Source organism: Rhinoraja longicauda, chromosome 14, assembly GCF_053455715.1.
Source record: "Rhinoraja longicauda isolate Sanriku21f chromosome 14, sRhiLon1.1, whole genome shotgun sequence".
In the NCBI taxonomy this organism is placed as follows: Eukaryota; Metazoa; Chordata; class Chondrichthyes; order Rajiformes; family Arhynchobatidae; genus Rhinoraja; species Rhinoraja longicauda.
In genome coordinates, this window is record NC_135966.1 from 9,790,761 (window position 1) to 9,812,339 (window position 21,579).

The following is a 21,579-nucleotide window of genomic DNA, read 5'->3' on the forward strand; positions in this document are numbered from 1 at the left end:
ACCATTTGATAATTCGACCTAGACTGAAAAGAATATGTAATCTTTATTTTAATAATCTTGGCATCGAGCTGGTCTCTTTTCACATAAACTATGGATTTCCCAGCTGTCGTACATCCCTTGTATATCTGTTTAATTGTGAAACACAAAATTAGCAATTGGTCTCGGCTGGCATTAGATTAATCCGCGACCAGGTCACATTCTTCCACATATAAAGCATCTTTTTGGAACCTGGACAATTAGTTGCTTTCACTGCATATTACATCACAGAAGAGGCTGTAAGAAAACAAAAAAAGATAGCAATCAAAGTCACAGCTAAATGGAAGATTTAATTAACATGAGTACAAGTGGGAGTGGGCAGTTCAACATGACCACAGCTGATATTCTAACTCAATTTGTTGTCCTACTCTCATATTGATCTCCCCAATGTTCATGGCATCCACAGCCATTTTAGTTGGAGAATGGCAAGGCTCTTCAAACTGATAAAGTCACTTCTCCTTGTCTCATTTCTAATTTAATTTAGGATACAGTGTGGAAACAGGTCTTTCAGCCTACGAGATCAGGCTAACGAACGGTCACCCGTACACTAGTTCTATGTTATCCCAGTTTCGCATCCTACTGACTAGAGGCAATTTACAGAAGCCAATTGACCTACCAACCTGCATGTCTTTGGAATGTAGGAGGAAACTGCAGTACACGGAGAAAACACACAGGGTCACAGGGAGAATGTACAAACTCTGTACAGAGAGCTCCCATAGACAGGACCGATCCCGGGTCTCTGGCGCTGTAAGGCAGCAACTCTACCGCTGTGTCACCTCAACCTGTTGATTTAATTCTTGATGTTTTGATTAGCAGAGTTTCTTTCAAACCCTGATATAATTGTAGTGAAGAGATTCCACACCCATTTCACCCACAATCTTCCCCTAAGGCATTGTTTTCTGACAGATGCAGCACACCCAAACAACATCCGAAGTCAGGCTTGAACCTGGGTCTCTGGTGCTGCAGGGCAGCAACTTTACCGCTGCACCGCTGTGTCACCCAATAATTGATCGATACATTTCTCTAACCCCATGGGCTTCCTTAGAGCATCAAGCCGAGAAAAAGTGTCTTATCAACATCAACACTGTTGAGCAGACATGTTACAAATTTCATTAAGGTTACCTTTCCGTTATTAAACCTGGGAATATAACTAAAACCGATAAGTAACATTTGCATGGCTGTGCCAAAGGGCTGTAAGTCACCATGTTAGGACAATATGTTTTTGCTGTCCTGCCTTGGATTTATTAGAGGTGACTAGGGATGTTTCATCCCAATTCCTCGACCATATCAGAAGGCCACTAAGTTAGTGACCAGACCAGTCCCACTCATACTACAAAGTGGACCGATGGGGTGATGTGCCAATATCCCAATGGTGAATGGCATTTCCATTTTGTCTCCGCAGAGTTTGAGAAAGATATATTGTTGTTTGAAGACAAATAAGAGTCTATGTTTTTTAATGCAGACACAAGACATCTTGAGTAAAACACAAAACTTTGGAGGAACTCAATGGGTCAGGCAGAATCTATGGGGTGAATGTACATGATGTTTTGGGTTGGGTTAGATTTAGAGATACAGCGCGGAAACAGGCCCTTGGGCCCACCGAGTCCGTGCCGCCCAGCGATCCCCGCAAATTAACACTATCCTACACACACTAGGGACAATTTTTACATTTACCCAGTCAATTAACCTACATACCTGTACGTCTTTGGAGTGTGGGAGGAAACCGAAGATTTCGGAGAAAACCTACGCAGGTCACGGGGAGAACGTACAAACTCCGTACAGACGGCGCCCGTAGTCAGGATCGAACCTGAGTCTCCGGCGCTGCATTCGCTGTAAGGCAGCAACTCTACCGCTGCGCCACCGTGCTGCCCTTGCAGCTTAATGTACCTTCTTTGATGCACCATCATTCTTCTTTAGAAATTATATTTTTTATATGACATAGAAATGATATTTGACTATTGTCCACAGATGATTTCTCACCCTTTTATGTCCAGTTGATTCTGGTTTAATCTTTTCCATTTTGATGCCTAATTTTTGTCCATTATTCCAGTTCTGTCCTATATTGAACCTAACCAGCAGTTTGTGTCATTTTTTAACCTAACCATGTCATGGTGACTATTTCCCAATTGTTCCCCACTCACAATTGAAGCAATGTTTCTTCCTTTGTTGCTCTGGAATTGATAAGGAAACAATTCTTGCAGCATTCCAAACCATGACTCCTCTTATCAAGGTGAAACAGCTGCTTCGATCGTATACAAGATCAAACTTCAAATTTACTCTCGCACACAAGAATACGGTGCTTTTCTTTGCAATACTTGCCATGAATTTGGACTGATCGGGAGGTGGTAATGGCAGGTTGCTTCCTGGAGACCAGGGATCTACAACTGTCCATTGAGCTCATGTGCACACTGATGGTGTTCTCTTTCCTAAAGATGTCAGAGTCGCTGTAGGTAGAAAGGTTATCTCCATGCATGTGAGGGCAACATCGGGATGGATTGAAACGAATGCACAGTCTTTGCAGGTCAGCCTGAGGGGGAGAGAAAAGAGAGTTCTTCTTCCTGTTGTCCAAGGTCCCATATACATTACCAGGATAAGGTTAGTTTTAGTGTAGAGATACAGCACAGAAAGAGGCCCACCGAGTCTGCACCAACCAACGATCCCCGTAGACAGCACACACTGGGGACAATTTTTTAAAACTTTTTTTTTGTACCGTCAATTAACCTATAAACCTGTACGTCTTTGGGTGTGGGAGGAAACCGAAGATCTCAGAGAAAACCCACGCAGGTCACTGGGAGAACGTGCAAACTCTGCACAGACAAGCACCTGTTGTCGATATCTTAATAATAGAAACATAGAAACATAGAAAATAGGTGCAGGAGTAGGCCATTCGGCCCTTCGAGCCTGCACCGCCATTCAATATGATCATGGCTGATCATCCAGCTCAGTAGCCTGTACCTGCCTTCTCTCCATACCCCCTGATCCCTTTAGCAAAAAGGGCCACATCTAACACCCTCTTAAAGAACGTCTTTCCTCAGGTTAGGAGACCAAAACTGCACACAATACTCCAGGTGCGGTCTCACCAAGGCCCTGTACAACTGCAGCAGAACCTCCCTGCTCCTAAACTCAAATCCTCTTGCTATGAATGCCAACATACCATTCGCTTTCTTCACTGCCTGCTGCACCTGCATGCTTGCTTTCAATGACTGGTGCACCATGACACCCAGGTCACGTTGCATCTCCCCTTCTCCCAATCGGTCACCATTCAGGTAATACTCTGCTTTCCTGTTCTTGCCGCCAAAGTGGATAACCTCACATTTATCCACATTATATTGCATCTGCCATGCATTTGCCCACTCGCCTAATCTATCCACGTCACTCTGCAGCCTCCTAGCATCCTCCTCGCAGCTAACACTGCCACCCAGCTTCGTGTCATCCGCAAACTTAGAGATGTTGCATTCAATTCCCTTGTCCAAATCATTTATATACACTGTAAATAACTGGGGTCCCAGCACTGAGCCTTGCGGTACCCCACTAGTCACTGCCTGCCATTCCGAAAAGGACCCATTTATTCCTACTCTTTGCTTCCTGTCCGCCAACCAATTTTCTATCCACCTCAACACTGAACCCTCAATACCGTGTGCTTTAAGTTTGTACACCAATCTCCTATGTGGGACCTTGTCGAAGGCCTTCTGAAAGTCCAGATATAACACATCGACTGGTTCTCCCTTATCCACGCTACTAGTTACATCCTCGAAAAATTCTATAAGATTCGTCAGACATGATTTGCCTTTGGTAAATCCATGCTGACTTTGTCCGATGATTTCACCACTTTCAAAATGTGATGCTATCACATCTTTAATAACTGATATCTACTTATATTGTGGAAAGCTGCAAACCCAACCAAAAATGTCCATGTCAAAGTTGGGTTGATCATTCACTGGGGTTTGACCTGGTTTGTATCTCTCCTTTTGCTATTTCACTGCCACTATACGTGCTTAAAACCAATGACATTTGTAGCACTTTCCAATTCTGGCGACGTTAATAACCCAAATGTTATGTTTGTTTCCACCTGTTTATTTGTTCCAGGGCAGCACGGTGGCACTGCTTATAGAGCTGCTGCTTCACAGTGTCAGGCACCCAGGTTCAATCCTGACCTTGGGTGCTGTCTATGTGGAGTCTATGTGGAGTAACCTGGACCCTATTACAGAAACCTTCCACCATGCCATATCACACGAGCAGGTCAGGTGTGCTGCTGGGCCTTGGGCTGTGGTGAGAAATGATTTGTACCATCTCTTTCAGAAAACATTGGCATTTTATAAGGTTAGAAAAGCTCCAGGATTGAAAATGATTAAACAACATGGGGCGCAGTGGGAGAGCTACTGGCATCTCGTGCAAGAGACCTGGGTTCAATCCTGACTTCAGGTGCTGTCCGTACAGAGTTTGTACCTTCTCCCTGTGACCTGCGTGGGTTTTGTCCGGGTGCTCCGGTTTCCTCCCACACTCCAAAGACGTGCAGGTTTGTAGGTTTGACTTTGGTAACATTTGTACCCCAGGGTGTGTCAGGATAGTATTAATGTACAGGGCGATCTCTGGTTCTGGTCGGCATGGACTCGGTGAGCCGAAGGGCCTGTTTCCGCGATGTATCCCTGAAGTCTAAACAAGTCTAAAGTTTAAATCGCCACCATTCTCACCCTCCTATGGTCCGTTATAACAAGGGTTTACGGTATGGTGAAAAGCATTCACAAATAAAGCATTTACAAATTGAAGGTTAGCAACTAATTTGTCCAAGCATGTCACATGTTTACCAGGTGCGATGTGGCTCTAAACCCAATGAACAGATTACGTCAAATAGACAATAGACAATAGGTGCAGGAGGAGGCCATTCGGTCCTTCGAGCCAGCACCGCCATTCAATGTGATCATGGCTGATCATTCTCAATCAGTACCCTGTTCCTGCCTTCTCCCCTTACCCCCCCTGACTCCGCTATCCTTAAGAGCTCTATCTAGCTCTCTCTTGAATGCATTCAGAGAATTGGCCTCCACTGCCTTCTGAGGCAGAGAATTCCACAGATTCACAACTCTCTGACTGAAAAAGTTTTTCCTCATCTCAGTTCTAAATGACCTACCCCTTATTCTTAAACTGTGGCCTCTTGTTCTGGACTCCCCCAACATTGGGAACGTGTTTCCTGCCTCTAACGTGTCCAACCCCTTAATAATCTTACACGTTTCGATAAGATCTCCTCTCATCCTTCTAAATTCCAGTGTGTACAAGCCTTCTATACAAATGACCAACGTACCCGGAAGTTATCATTGTAGAATCCATAAATGAGTGGGTTCCAGAAGCTGTGGGACATGGCCAGGTAGTGGGAGAAGAAGTAAAGGGCGGTGATGTCCACAGGGTCACTGGGCAGCACAGCTGGGTTGAACTCGTACGTAACACTGAAGATGTGAAACGGGAGCCAGCAAAGAGCAAAAACAGCCACGATGATAAACAGCATCTTGATAACCTGAAAGAATTTATAATAGATTTTAATATTTACCCCAAAGCACACATCTTACATAGCAGCACAATCAACCTCACGGTACATTCATTAATATCTTCAATTGCAATAACATTCTTCAGCTAAGACGAATGCGGAGGAGTCACTGTGGGGGATGTTGATGTTAAAATGTATTGTGTGTGTTCTGTTGCTTTTTATTGGTATGACTGGCAAATCAGATTCCTCGTATGTTGCAAAACATACTTGGCTAATAAAGTATGGTTATGATTATGATGGTGATTATAGAAACTGGCCCTTCGGCACTTTCAGAGTGAGACCGAACACAAATCGAAGGAACGGCACCTCATTTTTCGCTTGGGCCACTTACAACCTAGCGGTATGAACACTGATTTCTCTCATTTCAAATAACCCCTCAATGCCTCTTTCCCCTCCCTCCCCCACCCTAGTTGTCCCACTAGATCCACTGTTTGCATTCCTGCATCCATTCGTTGTCACCTCTTCCCCCACGGGGAGATTTACAATTTACCAAAGCGGTTTAGCCTACAAAATCTGCACGTCTATGGAGTCTATGGGCTCCCAGAGAAAGCCCAAGCGGTCACGGGGAGAACGCACCAACTCCATACAGACAGCACCCGTGGTCGGGATCGAACCTGGGTCTCCCCGTGACCTACATGGATTTCCTCTGAGATCTTCGGTTTCCTTCCACACTCCAAAGAAGTACAGGTTTGTAAGTTAATTGGCTTGATATAAATGTAAAATTGATCCTAATGTGTGTAGAATAGTGTTACTGTGCAGGGATCGCTGATCGGTATGGACTCAGTGGGCTGAAGGGCCTGTTATGTTGGTATTCATAGCGAGGGGATTTGAGTATAGGAGCAGGGAGGTTCTGCTGCAGTTGTACAGGGCATTGGTGAGACCACACCTGGAGTATTGCGTACAGTTTTGGTCTCCTAATCTGAGGAAAGACATTCTTGCCATAGAGGGAGTACAGAGAAGGTTCACCAGATTGATTCCTGGGATGGCAGGACTTTCATATGAAGAAAGACTGGATAGACTCGGCTTGTACTCGCTGGAATTTAGAAGATTGAGGGGGGATCTTATAGAAACTTACAAAATTCTTAAGGGGTTGGGCAGGCTAGATGCAGGAAGATTGTTCCCGATGTTGGGGAAGTCCAGAACAAGGGGTCACAGCTTAAGGATAAGGGGGAAGTCTTTTAGGACCGAGATGAGAACTTTTTTTTTCACACAGAGAGTGGTGAATCTGTGGAATTCTCTGCCACAGAAGGTAGTTGAGGCCAGTTCATTGGCTATATTTAGGAGGGAGTGAGATGTGGCCCTTGTGGCTAAAGGGATCAGGGGGTGTGGAGAGAAGGCAGGTACAGGATACTGAGTTGGATGATCAGCCATGATCATATTGAATGGCGGTGCAGGCTCGAAGGGCCGAATGGCCTACTCCTGCACCTATTTTCTATGTTTCTATGTTTCTTTGTTTCCACACTGTATCTCTAAACTAAACTAAACGAAACTAAACTCTTACCACACATTTTGGTGCTAAGGCAAGGAAGCTTTTGGTGTATGTGTGGAGATAGAATCACATTGTTTTCAGCACTAGTTTGACATTACCTTCCGTTTGGACTTGTTGTGTTGAGCTTCCCTGTTTCTGTCCATGTTTCCTGGTGGTCTCCGGCCCCAGAGTCTCATCCCCACATTCCAGTAGGTTAAGGTGAGGATGAATAGAGGCAACATGTAAGTAAAAAGTAGCAGGAAGAGCGTGTAGATCTTCCGATAGGTATTGCTGGGCCAACCCGTCTCCAAGCAGATCATTTCCGAATCACTATCCAGGCTCATGTACTTAGCCTGACGGCAAAACACAACACGTTTCAAAACACACTTCAGATAATGTTTAGGACGAAATGTGTAGGAAGGAAGCACAAATGCTGGTTCACACCAAAGGTAGACACAAAATGCTGGAGTAACTCAGCGGGACAGGCAGCATCTGGAGAGAAAGAGTGGGTGACTTCCCGGGTCGAGACCCTTCTTCAGACTTCAGATATTGTTCCTTAACTAGGACCATTTTTAGCAATGTCAATTACCAAGTTATTCCATTAAATTAGATTATTTACACCACTGTGTACTGAATTTATCCAGTGAAAAACCAGGCAGCCTGCCAATAGAAATGCGAAACTTGGGACATCTTTTGGTTTAGTTCAGTTTATCGTCATGTGTGCTGAGGTACAGTGAAAAGCTTTTGTTGCATGTTTTCCAGTCAGCGGAAAGACTGTACGTGATTACAACTGAGCCATGCACAGGGTGCAGAGATATGATAACGGGAATAACGTTTAGTGCAAGATAATGTCCAGTAAAGTCCATTTAAAGATAGTCCGAGGGTCTCCAATGAGGTAGATAGTAGTTCAGGACTGCTCTCTAGTTGGCGATAGGATGGTTCAGTTGCCTGATAACAGCTGGGAAGAAACTGTCCCTGAATCTGGAGGTGTGCGTTTTCACACTTCTGTACCTCTTGTCTGATGGGAGAGGGGAGAAGAGGGAGTCACTGGGGTGAGACTGGTCCATGATTATGCTGCTGGCCTTGCCGAAGCAGCGTGAAGTGTAGATGGAGTTAATGGAAGGGAGATTGGTTTGTGGAGGAAAGAACAGCAGATGCTTGGTTTAGATCGAAGGTAGTCACAAAATGCTGGAGTAAGTGGGCGGGACAGGCTGCATCTCTGGAGAGAAGGAATGGGTGACAGAAGAAGGGTTTCAACCCAAAGAGTCACCCATTCCTTATCTCCAGAGATGCTGCCTGTCCCGCTGGGTTACTCCGGCATTTTGCGACTAGGTTGGTTTGTGTGATGGTCTGGGCTGTGTCCACAATTCTCTGCAATTTCTTGCGGTCTTGGATGGAGCTGTTCCCAAACCATGCTGTGATGCATCCCGATAAAATGCTTCCGACTGTGCATCTGTAGAAGTTTCTTTTTTGTATATTTAATATATATTTAATATATTTTATAAATACCCAGTGACTAGAGAATGTTTGGACAATGTTGAGGTATGTTGAAATATTTTTAAATTTCAAAAAGTAACTTTATTTGCAATAAAAATATACATTAAAAAAAGGTGCATTGAAATATTCTATTCATAAAGTTACCTAATGCCAGTGGAATGAAGTTCAATGGAAGTATAACAGAAACACAGTCTAGGACCAAAGGCCATAGCCTCAGAATAAAAGGACGTACCTTTAGAAAGGGGATGTGGAAGAATTTATTTAGTCAGAGAGTGGTGAATCTGTGGAATTCATTGCCACAGACGGCTGTGGAGGCCAAGTCAATGGATATTTGTAAGGCGCAAATTGGCTCTTGTAGTACGGGTGTTAGAGATTATGGGAAGAAGGCAGGAGAATGGGGTTGAGAGGGAAAGATAGATTGGCTATGATTGGATGACGGGGTAGTCTTGATGGGCCGAATGGCTTAATTCTGCTCCTATAACTAATGAACTTTTGAACTAGTTATCTCCCTTAACAAAATCATTAGCAAACAGAAATGATTTCCTATCTTCAGCTGATAGTGTCTCCATACAAGAGGGCCTGATTTTCCTGATCTTTCACTCTGCACAACAGATTAGCGATTATGGTTTTCTGCAGCTTTTATACCACCTTGTGATATGCAGGAGCTTTGTCAGGGGCAGTGTAGGGACTGTGCTTACAATAGGCGTAGGCTCTGAGTGCCACTCTCATTATTTTGTCCAGGCCCCAGGGAAGGAACCATGGGTGTCACATTAGGCCTCTGCTGAGGCTGGTGGGTCCAACATGGTCCTGGGAGCGTCAGAGCCAGACCTGGAATGAGATGGCCTTTTCTTTTCATCTTGGAGGCATTGCTGGTCCCCATTTACCAAATCAAAGCACGTGGAGAGTCGAAGGGATCCAGAAAAATCAGTCCGTACAGTTCTCGCATTGATGTAAAGGTGTCTAAGTCCTCAGGACCTGACAGCCCGCGGTTACGTTTAATTTAGAGATACAGCATGGAAACAGACCCTTTGGCCCACCAAGACCATGCCGACCATCGATCATAGGGTCCCGACCCGAAACGTCCCCCATACCTTCTCTCCAGAGATGCTGCCTGTCCCGCTGAGTTATTCCAGCTTTTTGTGTCTACCTTCGATCGTAAATTCATGCTAGTTCCATCTTATCCCAGGATGGAACCCGGGTCTCTGGCGCTGTCAGGCAGCAACTCTACCGCAATGTCACTGCGCTGCCCCAATAATAACAGTTCCTTGTTATTACTTTCAATAATTTAAAAACTCTTTCTCTCTTTGAAACAGTTTCTGACTTCTGGGCAGATTTATTTCCTTTGGGGAGATCATCTCTGATCAAGATTTCTCTTGGAATTTGACATTTAGTAAATTAGTATTAGGCTTGAAGATACAAAGTCACCCAAAACCAGTTTATCCCTCTGCCCTTCAAATGTTAAATAATTCATGTTGTGAATCATTGGACTCTCTGTGACAGGTCAAGTTTCCTCACTCTGAGGGTTATGCAAATGTGAGCTGCAATACCTTAAGGGCTAAATTTAAAGTTTAAATCCATAATTCATCTGCAGATCAAATTGTTGGTTCTAACAGATCTTAGAAACATAGAAAAATAGGTGCAAGAGTAGGCCATTCGGACCTTCGAGCCAGCACCGCCATTCAATATGATCATGGCTGATCATCCTAAATCAGTACCCTGTTCCTGCTTTCTCCCCATATCCCTTGATTCCTTTAGCCCTAAGAGCTAAATCCAACTCTCTCTTGAAAACATCCAGTGAATTGGCCTCCACTGCATTCTGTGGCAGAGAATTCCACCGATTCACAACTCTCTGGCTGAAAAAGATTTTCCTCATCTCGGTCCAAAATGGCCTACCCCTTATTCTTAAACTGTGACCCCCTGGTTCTGGACTCCCCCAACATCGGGAACATGTTTCCTGCATGTAGCCTGTCCAATCCCTTAAGAATTTGATATGTTTCTATAAGATCCCCTTTCTAAATTCCAGTGAATCTTCATATCCATGGAATAGTCCTCCATGCTAACTGCTTTTCTCTTCAACGAGCTATCAGTTTTTGTACAGAACATTGCCATTCAATCTGCTTCAGCCTGCCATTCAGAGGCTGCTTTTCCTATCGTCGGCAGCATGGTGGCACAGCGGTAGAGTTGCAGTAGAGTTGTTGCCTCACAGCGCCAGAGACCTGGGTTCGATCCTGACTACGGGTGCTGCCTGTACGGAGTTTGTACGTTCTCCCCATGACCTGTGTGGGTTTTCGCTGGTTTCCACCCATATTCCGAAGATGTACAGGTGTGTAGGTTGATTGGCTTCTATTGGCTTTAGGACAGAACTAGTGTACTGGTGATCACTTGTCGGCTCGGGCTCGGTGGGCCAAAGGGGCCTGTTTCCACGGTTTATCGCTAAAGTAAAAACTGATCACACGTTATTGCAAGGTTTTCTAATGCTCTGTCCAGCTCTTCATTGGTTCATAAGTTCACAAATTATAGGAGCAGAATTAGGCCATTCGTCCCATCAAGTCTACTCCGTCATTCAATCATAGCTGATCTATCTTTCCCTCTCAACACTATTCTCCTGCCTTCTCCCCATAACCCCTGACACCCGCACTAATCAGGAAATTGCTTCAATCTGTGTCTTTTGGTCTAACTCTTTTCCCAATGGAAACCATTTTTCTTTATTTACACCAGCATAACAACCAGGATTTGAGCACCGGTATTAAATATTCTCTTAGACATCACTACTCTAAGAAAAAACAATGTCTTGATCGCAACATGAAGTTTCTCATCTGCTGCAACCTCTCCAAGTCTACTCCAAGAGTAATTCAGGTGGCATCTGTTGACAATGGACAGACAACATTTCAGTCTGAAGTTGGTCCCAATCTGAATCATCATCTGTTCCTTCCCTCCACAGATGCTGCCTGGCCCACTGAGTCCATCCAGCACTTGGTGCTTTGCTCAAGATTCCAGCATCTGCATTGCTTTGTGCCTGTGATATTTCTAGTTTGGTTGAGCAGTGTGCTATAAAACCTACTTCGAATTTGTACTCAGGAGGACACAAAGTGATGGAGTAACTCAGTTTAGTTTAGTTTCAGTTCAGTTTAGTTTATTCTCATGTGTAGCGAGGTACAGTGAAAAGCTTTTGTTGAGCGCGATCAGCAGGTCAGGCAGCATCCCTGGAGAACAGGGATAGGTGGCGTTTCATGTCAGAAAGCTGCCTGAGCCGTTGAGTTCCTCCAGCACTTTGTGCCTTGATCATGATTCCAGCATCTGCATTTCCTTGTGTCTGCATAATATTTCTAGTTTGGCTGAGCAATGTGCTAAAAAACCTACTTTGATTTTGTTCTCTGTCTTCAGTATTGTATTGTATCTTTTTTTTTAAACTGTTCTTAATCTGTCATAGACATTAGACAATAGGTGCAGGAGTAGGCCATTCGGCCCTTCGGCCCTTCGAGCCAGCACCGCCATTCAATGTGATCATGGCTGATCATTCTCAATCAGTACCCCGTTCCTGCCTTCTCCCCATACCCCCTGACTCCGCTATCCTTAAGAGCTCTATCTAGCTCTCTCTTGAATGCATTCAGAGAATTGGCCTCCACTGCCTTCTGAGGCAGAGAATTCCACAGATTCACAACTCTCTGACTGAAAAAGAGTTTTCCTCATCTCAGTTCTAAATGGCCTACCCCGTATTCTTAAACTGTGGCCCCTTGTTCTGGACTCCCCCAACATTGGGAACATGTTTCCTGCCTCTAATGTGTCCAACACCCTAATAATCTTATACGTTTCGATAAGATCTCCTCTCATCCTTCTAAATTCCAGTGTATACAAGCCTAGTCGCTCCAGTCTTTCAACATATGATAGTCCCGCCATTCCAGGAATTAACTTAGTAAACCTATGCTGCATGCCCTCAATAGCAAGAATATCCATCCTCAAATTTGGAGACCAAACTGCACACAGTACTCCAGGTGCGGTCTCACTAGGGCCCTGTACAACTGCAGAAGGACCTCTTTGCTCCGAAACTCAACTCCTCTTGTTATGAAGGCCAACATTCCATTAGCTTTCTTCACTGCCTGCTGTACCTGCATGCTTCCTTTCAGTGACTGATACACTAGGACACCCAGATCTCATTGTACGTCCCCTTTTCCTAACTTCATGCCACTTTCAAAGTCTTTTGTTCATACACTTTCCCATCTCTTTGCTCCTGGACTCCCTTTAAAATGGTACAATTTAATTTATTTAGAAACAAGGAACTGCAGATGCTGGTTTTTCAAATTAAAAGACACTAAGTGCTGGAGTAACTGAAGAAGTCTGAAGAAGGGTCCCGACCTGAAACATCACCTATCTATCCATGTTCTGCTGCCTGACCCGCTGAGTTACTTCAGCACTTTGTGCCTTTCCTTTCCATTTGGTTTATATTGTTCCTCCTTATTCTTTCCATCAAAATATATTGTTCTAATCTTTAAAGGGCAGTACCATCCTTTGTAAACATTGTTTGCAACATTTTTGGTATTGGTATTCGTTTATTATTGTCCTACAGTGAAAAGCTATGTTTACTATCCAGTGCACCCAGTCAACTCAAATCTTACTGTGCAAGAGTGCAATCATGCCATGCAGAAATATAACAGGTAGTGCAAAGAGAAAAATACCAACATGCGGAACATGTCACAGCATTATAACGTTAAAGTCACAGGGGAAAAGTCCAAGTCCGCAATGGGGTAGGTTGGAAGATCGGGACCCCGCACCCTATCTTATGGTGCAACTTCTCCAACTTTAGATAGTTTCTCTGTCCCTCTCTTCCCCTCCCCCTTCCCAGTTCTCCCTCTATCTTCCTGTCTCCACCTATATCCTTCCTTTTTCCCCACCCCCCTGACATCAGTCTGAAGAAGGGTCTCGACCCGAAACGTCACCCATTCCTTCTCTCCTGAGATGCTGCCTGACCTGCTGAGTTACTCCTGCATTTTTGTGAAATAAACACCTTCGATTTGTACCAGCATCTGCAGTTATTTTCTTACACTACCTTATGAGGAAATCATTCAGTAGTCTGATGAGTAACGTATCATTAGTAAACTTAGAAATGATGCTGTGAAAACCAATTAATATAGATGAAAAAGAACATTGGTCCAAACACTAACCCATGTTTTCCTAAAGTCGGAAAGGCTGCCTGCCATTACTCCCTGCTTTTAATTCTTCATCGATAATGATTACTTTAATCTCATGATCTTTAATTCTGCTATCGAGTCTGTTTTATATCTTGTCAAACACCTTCAGAATGTAAATCACACCACTTTCATGAAAATCATTGCCTCATCAGAGACCCCATTCAAGGTAATGAAACACCACTTGCCATTAACAAATTTGTGCCCCATTCCATTTATTCATCTTTTTTTTCTCTCCCATATTCTGCTTTAAAATGTAATTTTCCACCCAAGTGCTAAGAAAAGACTTCCTAGATCTCCAGGTTCAAACAGTAGAAATTAAAATCAGCCACTCGCTTTCAGTATCAGATGAAATTAAAAAAAATCTATGCCATTACGTCTAGGGACTAAGTTCCGTTTATTCTGTTTTCTTCTTTTATCTCTGTCTCCGTTCCAAGAAAAGATTGATTTTCAAACAATTGATTTTAACTCTGGTTAAACTGCTGCCTTGCAGCACCAGAGACCCAGGATTGTGGGAAAATAACTGCAGATGCTGGTACAAATCGAAGGTATCACAAAATGCTGGAGTAACTCAGCAGGTCAGGCAGCATCTAGGAGAGAGGGAATGGGTGACGTTTCGGGTCGAGACCCTTCTTCAGACTGATGTCAGGGGGGCGGGACAAAGAAAGGATATAGGTGGAGACTGGAAGACAGTGGGAGAACTGGGAAGGGGAGGGGGGAGGGGAAGAGATGGACAGAGGAACTATCTGTCCCAGAGACCCAGGATTAATCCTGACTACGGGTGCTGCCTTTATGGAGTTTGTACGTTCTCCCCGTGACTTGCGTGGGTTTTCTCCGGGTGCTCCGGTTTCCTGCCACATTCCAAAGATGTACAGGTTTGTAGGTTAATTGGCTTGGTAACCATTGTAAATTGTCCCTAGTGTGTGTTGGTTGCTTTACTGTACAGGGTGATCATTGGTCAATGCAGACTCGGTGGGCCGAAGGGCCTGTTTTCATGCTTTATCTTTAAACTAGAAGTAAAAAACGAAACAATTCCACATTGGAAGTTTGTTCTCCTGGCATCTGTTTCTGAAGAACAATTGAAACAGAATCCCTGCTAGGTATTTTTCTCTCCGAATCTATCACACACTTACAACTATCCAGATCCAGATGCTACGGTCAGGCAAACGCCTCCGCTGTCACGCTGTGAAAACGGAGAGGATGAGACGGAGCTTCTTCCCACAGGCCATCAGGACTGTCAACTTTGATGACCCCAGAGACTAAATTTTTGTCGACACTTTTTGTGCTATGTTTAGTAACTTATTAACTTTATTTATATGCTGTAACTGTAATTATTTTTGTGCACAACCCGCAGGCATTGCCACTTTCATTTCACTGCACATCGAGTATGTGTATGTGACAAATAAATTTGACTTGACTTGACTTGACTTGATTATCCCGTTAATCATCAAACTCAGCCCAGACTGGTTCTAACGCTGAAATATGCAGCATCCAACAGTCAGGGAACAATATTCAGATGGAAAATTGATGAAACTAAATATTGCCAACGTTTTTTGACAAGCTGTTTGATTTGCTATTAATAGCAAATCGCCATGGCAACACTTCAGCAATGACTTTGCACTTAATACATCTTTAATATTAAAATTTGCATATAAATAGCTCTACTGCAAGTATAGAAACAAGGAAATTCAGATACTGGTTTACAAAAATGAAACAGTGCTGGAATAACTCAGCGGGTCAGGCAGCATCTTTGGAGATGTTTTGGGTCCGGGACCCTTCTTCAGGCTGATTGTAAGGTGGAGGGGGGAAGGAAGCTGGAAGAGAGGAGGGGCCAGGACAAAGCGTGGCAGGTAACAGGTGGATACAGGTGAGGGGGTTGATAGGCAGATGGTTGGACAAAGGCCAGAGATGAAAAGACAGAAGGTGTGAGACAAAAGGATTGAAGAGTTGCAAATTGTGAAGCGAGAGGAGGGGGAGGGGGAGAAATGGGTGCAAGTTCAGATGGGGCACAGGGGAGAGAAGGGAATGTGGGGGCAGGCAAGTTATCTAAAATTGGAGAATTTAATGTTCATAGTTTAGCGTTTAGTTTAGACTTACAGCGTGTAAACAGTCCCTTCAGCCCACCGAGCCCACAACAACCAATGGTCACCTATACACTAGCTCTATTTTATCCTAGTTTCACATTCAATAGACAATAGACAATAGGTGCAGGAGGAGGCCATTCGGCCCTTCGAGCCAGCACCGCCATTCAATGTGATCATGGCTGATCATTCTCAATCAGTACCCCGTTCCTGCCTCCCCATACCCCCTGACTTCGCTATCCTTAAGAGCTCTATCCAGCTCTCTCTTGAATGCATTCAGAGAATTGGCCTCCACTGCCTTCTGAGGCAGAGAATTCCACAGATTCGCAACTCTCTGACTGAAAAAGTTTTTCCTCATCTCAGTTCTGGCCCCTTGTTCTGGACTCCCCCAACATTGGGAACATGTTTCCTGCCTCTAACGTGTCCAATCCCTTAATAATCTTATACGTTTCGATAAGATCTCCTCTCATCCTTCTACATACTAGGGGTAATTTACAGAAGCCGTAACACCTGGAGAAATCCCACGCGGTCATAACGGTAGAGTTGCTGCCTTGCAGCACACGAGACCCGGGTTCGATCCTGCCTATGGGTGCGGTCTGTACAGTGTTTACACGTTCTCCCTGCGACTGCGTGGGTTTCCTCAGCGTGCTCCGGTTTCCTCCCACATTGAAAAGAAGTGCAGGCTTGTAGGTTAATCAGCTTCTGTAAGTTGCTCCTAGCGTGTAGGATAGAACTAGTGTATGGGTGATCGCTGGTCAGTGTTTTGAAAGGTGTTGTGCCCTATATTTAACAAAGAACAGCTTTAATAGTGATTAAATTATGATCATCAACTAATCTGAACCGTAGACTACGTGAAAATGATTTGCTCAATAAAGGTTTAAGGGTGGCACGGTGGTACAGCGTTGGAGTTGCTACCTTACAGTGCCAGAGACCCAGGTTCGATCCTGACTACGGGTGCATTCTGAGTGGAGTTTGCACGTTCTCCCTGTGGCGGGACTGTCACATGTTGAAAGACTGGAGCAACTAGGCTTGTATACACTGGAATTTAGAAGGATGAGAGGAGATCTTATCCAAAGGTATAAGATTATTAAGGGGTTGGACACGTTAGAGGCAGGAAACATGTTCCCAATGTTGGGGGAGTCCAGAACAAGGGGCCACAGTTTAAGAATAAGAGGTAGGCCATTTAGAACTGAGATGAGGAAAAACTTTTTCAGTCAGAGAGTTGTGAATCTGTGGAATTCTCTGCCTCAGAAGGCAGTGGAGGCCAATTCTCTGAATGCATTCAAGAGAGAGCTAGATAGAGCTCTTAAGGATAGCGGAGTCAGGGGGTAAGGGGGGAGAAGGCAGGGACGGGGTACTGATTGAGAATGATCAGCCATGATCACATTGAATGGCGGTGCTGGCTCGAAGGGCTGAATGGCCTCCTCCTGCACCTATTGTCTATTGTTTGACCATAAGCTCAGTGCTTGCATACTCACCCTAGACACAAGGAGCTGCACGGAGGCGATGCTGAAGGACACCATCCAGATCACGGCGATTAGTACCTTGCTCCGCGAGGGACCCATGTGGGACTTCAGGGGGTGGCAAACAGCGTAGTAACGGTCAACACCAATGGTCATCAGCGTGTAGATGCTGACTGACACCGAGAGAATCTAGGCACAGAATGGTTCAGTTAAAAACAATCACCTCAAAGCTGGGGCCAAAGAGTTCATTCACAATCATGTAAAGAATTGTCAACTACAAATGCATCTTGCAAATTACATACAAATTATATATCATTTGTATGTTTATATAAATTTATCATATAGATAAATTTGTATTTATATATCAACTTTAACATCGTAGAACATCCCCAGGAAGTTCATGGGAGTGTTTTTCAAACAAAATGGGTTGGTTTAGTTGAGTTGAGTTTAGTTGAGTTGAGTTTAGTTCAGTTTAGTTTAGTTTACTTTAGAGATACAGCAAAGAAACAGGCCCTTCAGCCCACCCAGTCCGCACTGACTAGCGATCACCTTCTCTCCAAAGATGCTGCCTGTCCCGTTGAGTTACAGCAGCTTAGATTTTAGATTTTTTAGATTTGAGAGATACAGCGCGGAAACAGGCCCTTCGGCCCACCGAGTCCGCGCCGCCCAGCGATCCCCACACATTAACACTACCCTATACACACTCGGGACAATTTAATTTTTTTTATTTTTTTTTAACATTCACCCAGTCAATTAACCCACAAACCTATAAACCTGTACGTCTTTGGAGTCTAAGTGTCTAAGTGAGTTGGGGACCTATTAGAACTTTTCTAAAAATGTTTTGTTTAATTTTATCTCCGATCTTGGGGATGTCCAGACTTTCAGAAGCCCGAATAAAGTGGCCGAAAACCTAGATTTTCTTCCCATTTTTGTACAGTTCGCAGCGGCCCCACAGCAGAAGCATTCGCGTGGCGGGGCTGGGAACTGGAAGTGTCCTGAGCTAATTCTGCCACCACCACCGTCTACTGTACAAGTGATGGCTCCCACTGATTGTCACCGGAAGCTTGCGCCCTTTTCAGGACGGACGATGACAGCGATGTAACCTTTGAAACTCGGTTGATGGACACGAAAGTAGAAGACAGTTCACAGCATCCCACATACTCTGGGCTTCAACCTCTTTCTAAATTTCACTTCAATTCAAATGAGATTCAGAAATACTCCTGACATCTAACGCCATTCAACCCCCACTGCTCATCGCAAACAACTCTGTTTGAACCTAAAGTGTCTGACCTTTCCATTATCTCAGAAAGCACTTAAGAGGAATGCCTGCTGAAACAGTCTCTGCTAATGTAAAGATGCTGCGCGATGCATCAGAGAGTGTTTTTTTACTGAGTTACTCCGGCATTTTGTGCCTATTACCAGTCAATTACTTCAGTCTACAGGCCAGCTTATAAATACCACCGCTGTGGTTTCTTGAAATCAACTACAGCGGTGGTATTTATAAGCTGGGCTGTAGACTGAAGTAATTGACTGGTAATAGGCACAAAATGCCGGAGTAACTCAGCGGGTCAGGCAGCATCTCTGGATAGACGGAATGGATGACGTTTCAGATCAAGACCCTTCTTCAGACTGAGAGTCAGGGGAGATATGGAAGGGTGAGGTGTGAAAACGAGAGATAAAAGGACGACCCTCAGCGGGTCAGGCAGGGAGGGTTGTTTCCAAATAAGTTGTCAGTGATGTTGTGGTGCTGCAGGGATACCATTTAATTTAGTGCACGACTTGTACGCGCTGTTTCTGTGGCTGATTGAAGCTGGCATTTCTCGTACGCCTAAATAATATTCAGACCAGTGTCTGGGGGTTATTTTCGGAGCAGGAGGGGGTCAAAGCGATGCCGACCAGGTGGATTCTCAAAATGTTAGCAGCCTTGATTTCTGATAAAGTTATTTGACATTAATCAGAAAAGGTCAATTGAAGGGCTACCAGAGCATTTTCAATTGGCCCATAGTTAGCGGGGCATGGAATCAGATGTGGCAAAGGCGTGTGTTTGATGGGGACACCCTGCCTCGTTAGTTTAATGCACGTGTTAACGGACACATTCACTTCAAACCAAACTTGCATTGTGCTTTTTTAAGAAAGTAGTTGAAGTAGTTCGGGTGTACGCACACAGAGTTTCGCCAAGAGTAAGGGGAGAATTCAGAACTAGAGGGCATCGGTTTAAGCTGAAGGGGGTGGGGGTGGGGGTGGGGGGGGAAATTTAATAGGAATCTGAGGGGTAACTTTTTTTACACAAAGGGTGGCAGATATATGAAGGAGGTAGTTGAGGCAGGTATTATCACAACATTTAAGAGGCATTAGTCAGTACATGTAGGAACAAAAAAGGCAGACGCTGGTATAAATCGAAGGTAGACAAAAAATGATGGGGTAACTCAGCGGGTCAGGCAGCATCTCTGGAGAGAAGGAATGGGTGACGTTTCGAGACCCGAAACGTCACCCATTCCTTCTCTCCAGAGATGCTGCCTGACCCCCTGAGTTACTCCAGCATTTTTTGTCGACCTTTGTCAGTACATGGATAGGTTTAGAAAGATATGGCCAAACACAGGCAGGTAGGACTAGAGGAGATGGGGCATGTTGTTCAGCATGGGCAAGTTTGGCCAAAGAGCCTGAATTCATGTTGTCTGCCTCTCTTTTTACTCATATTGAAGGTTGATGGGAAGGTTGAGACATGAACTATCACAACGTTCAAGAAACATTTGGACAGGTACATGGATAGGACAGGTTTAGAGGGATATGGGACAAGCAGCATGGGGTGGTGGGACTAGTGTAGATGTGGCATGTTGGCCGGTGAGGGAAAGTTGGGCTGAGGGGCCTGTTTCCACGCTGTATCACTCCATGACTCTAGAGAACAATCCATTCATTGTTCCATTCACACATGGTGCTGTCATGACTCATCTGTGTGGCAGAAGTTCTACTTCGCAAACAAAGCAGCATTTACCACACTTTGTTCAAGATTATGCTTTTTGAAACCAGTAACAAAAGAGTCTGTATCGAGTTTGTACGTTCTCCCCGTGACCTGCGTGGGTTTTCCCCGGGTGCTCCGGTTTCCTCCCACACTCCAAAGACATGCAGGTTTGCAGGTTAATTGTCCCTCGTGCGGACAATTGTAAATTGTTCATTTGTAAATCGTCCCTGATGTGTAGGGTGGACCTAGTGTACGATGGCCAGCGCGGATTCGATGGGCCGAAGGGCCTGTTTCCGCGCTGCGCCTCTAAACTTAAAACAAAAAGGAGTTGTTGAAATCGTACAATCGCAGAGTTTTCAGGCAAGGCACTTACTTGTGCGAAACGGACCAGAGGGCAGAGCAATTCCCCAAACAGCCACCTCTGGAGGAGCACCTCGGTGAAGGTGAGGGGGATGCAGAAGATGGCCATGGTGAGGTCGGCCACGGCGAGGTTGATGAGGAACATGGTGATATCAGTCCTGGTCCTGCAGCCCATGCTCAAGACCCAGATGACCAGCAGGTTCCCGCTCAGTGACAACCCAGTGGCCGAGGCATAGAGGACGACGATGATGTAGTGTGCTGCATCCGGGATGGTGAGATGCGTGTCGTTTACCATGGGCTGGGAGACGTTGAACCACTCCATGTCCATGCTGGTGGCTCCGGCCCTCTTCCTGAGATCCCACCAATATCCCTCCCTAGGATCCCACGAATCTGAAACTGGAGGACCGTCTGATTATCAGCGCGCTGTCGATACAAGGAAACCACAGAAATCACGCACTCCAAAGACGTACAGGAACGTAGGTTAATTGGCTGGGCAAATGTTAAAAATTGTCCCTTGTGCGGGGATCGCTGGGCGGCACGGATCCGGAGGGCCGAAGGGCCTGTTTCCGCGCTGTATCTCTAAATCTAAATTTAAAAATGAATTGCATTTAAAACTTTTTTTAAAAAAGAAGACAGACACAAAAAGCTGGAGAAGCTGCTCTACAGTTTATGGAGACGAGGCAGGAGAATGAGGTTAGGAGGGAGGGATAGACCAGCCATGATTGAATGGCAGAGTAGAATTGATGGGCCAAATGGCCTAATTCTACTCCTATTCCTTTTGATCTTGCAGTATGTAACTCAACGGGTCAGGCAGCATCTCTTGGGAAAAGGAATAGGTGGTGTTTCGGGCCGGGAGGTGTCCACCTGAAACATCACCTGTTCCTTTTCTCCAGAGATGCTGCCTGACCCGCTGAGTTACTCCAGCTTTTTGTGTCTATCTCCGGAGTAAACCTGCATCTGCAGCTCCCTCTTGCAAAATAAGTGGGATGTTTATCT

The 21,579-nt window shown here is 44.8% G+C and overlaps 1 protein-coding gene across 1 annotated transcript; it reads right to left on the reverse strand.

Moving 5' to 3' along the window:
- Positions 1 to 236: 236 nt before the first annotated feature.
- LOC144599993 (RYamide receptor-like) lies at positions 237 to 20,911 on the reverse strand. Its single transcript, XM_078411289.1, has 7 exons — positions 20,597 to 20,911; positions 17,280 to 17,453; positions 7,160 to 7,393; positions 5,333 to 5,542; positions 2,442 to 2,563; positions 2,178 to 2,207; positions 237 to 273 (listed from the first exon to the last, which is right to left on the reverse strand). Exons 1-7 carry the CDS (start codon positions 20,909 to 20,911, stop codon positions 237 to 239), a joined length of 1,122 nt encoding a protein of 373 aa, XP_078267415.1.
- Positions 20,912 to 21,579: the final 668 nt, after the last annotated feature.

What these genes read in the sequence shown, in the direction of transcription:
- LOC144599993 (XM_078411289.1), bottom strand. Translation starts at nt 20,911, where the DNA reads ATGGACATGGAGTGGTTCAACGTCTCCCAGCCCATGGTAAACGACACG. An exon ending in CTCTGGTCCGTTTCGCACAA is followed by an intron (nt 17,454 to 20,596) that starts GTAAGTGCCTTG and finishes TTCTGTGCCTAG; the next exon opens with ATTCTCTCGGTGTCAGTCAG. An exon ending in AAAGAGAACACCATCAGTGT is followed by an intron (nt 2,208 to 2,441) that starts GCACATGAGCTC and finishes TATCAATTCCAG; the next exon opens with AGCAACAAAGGAAGAAACAT.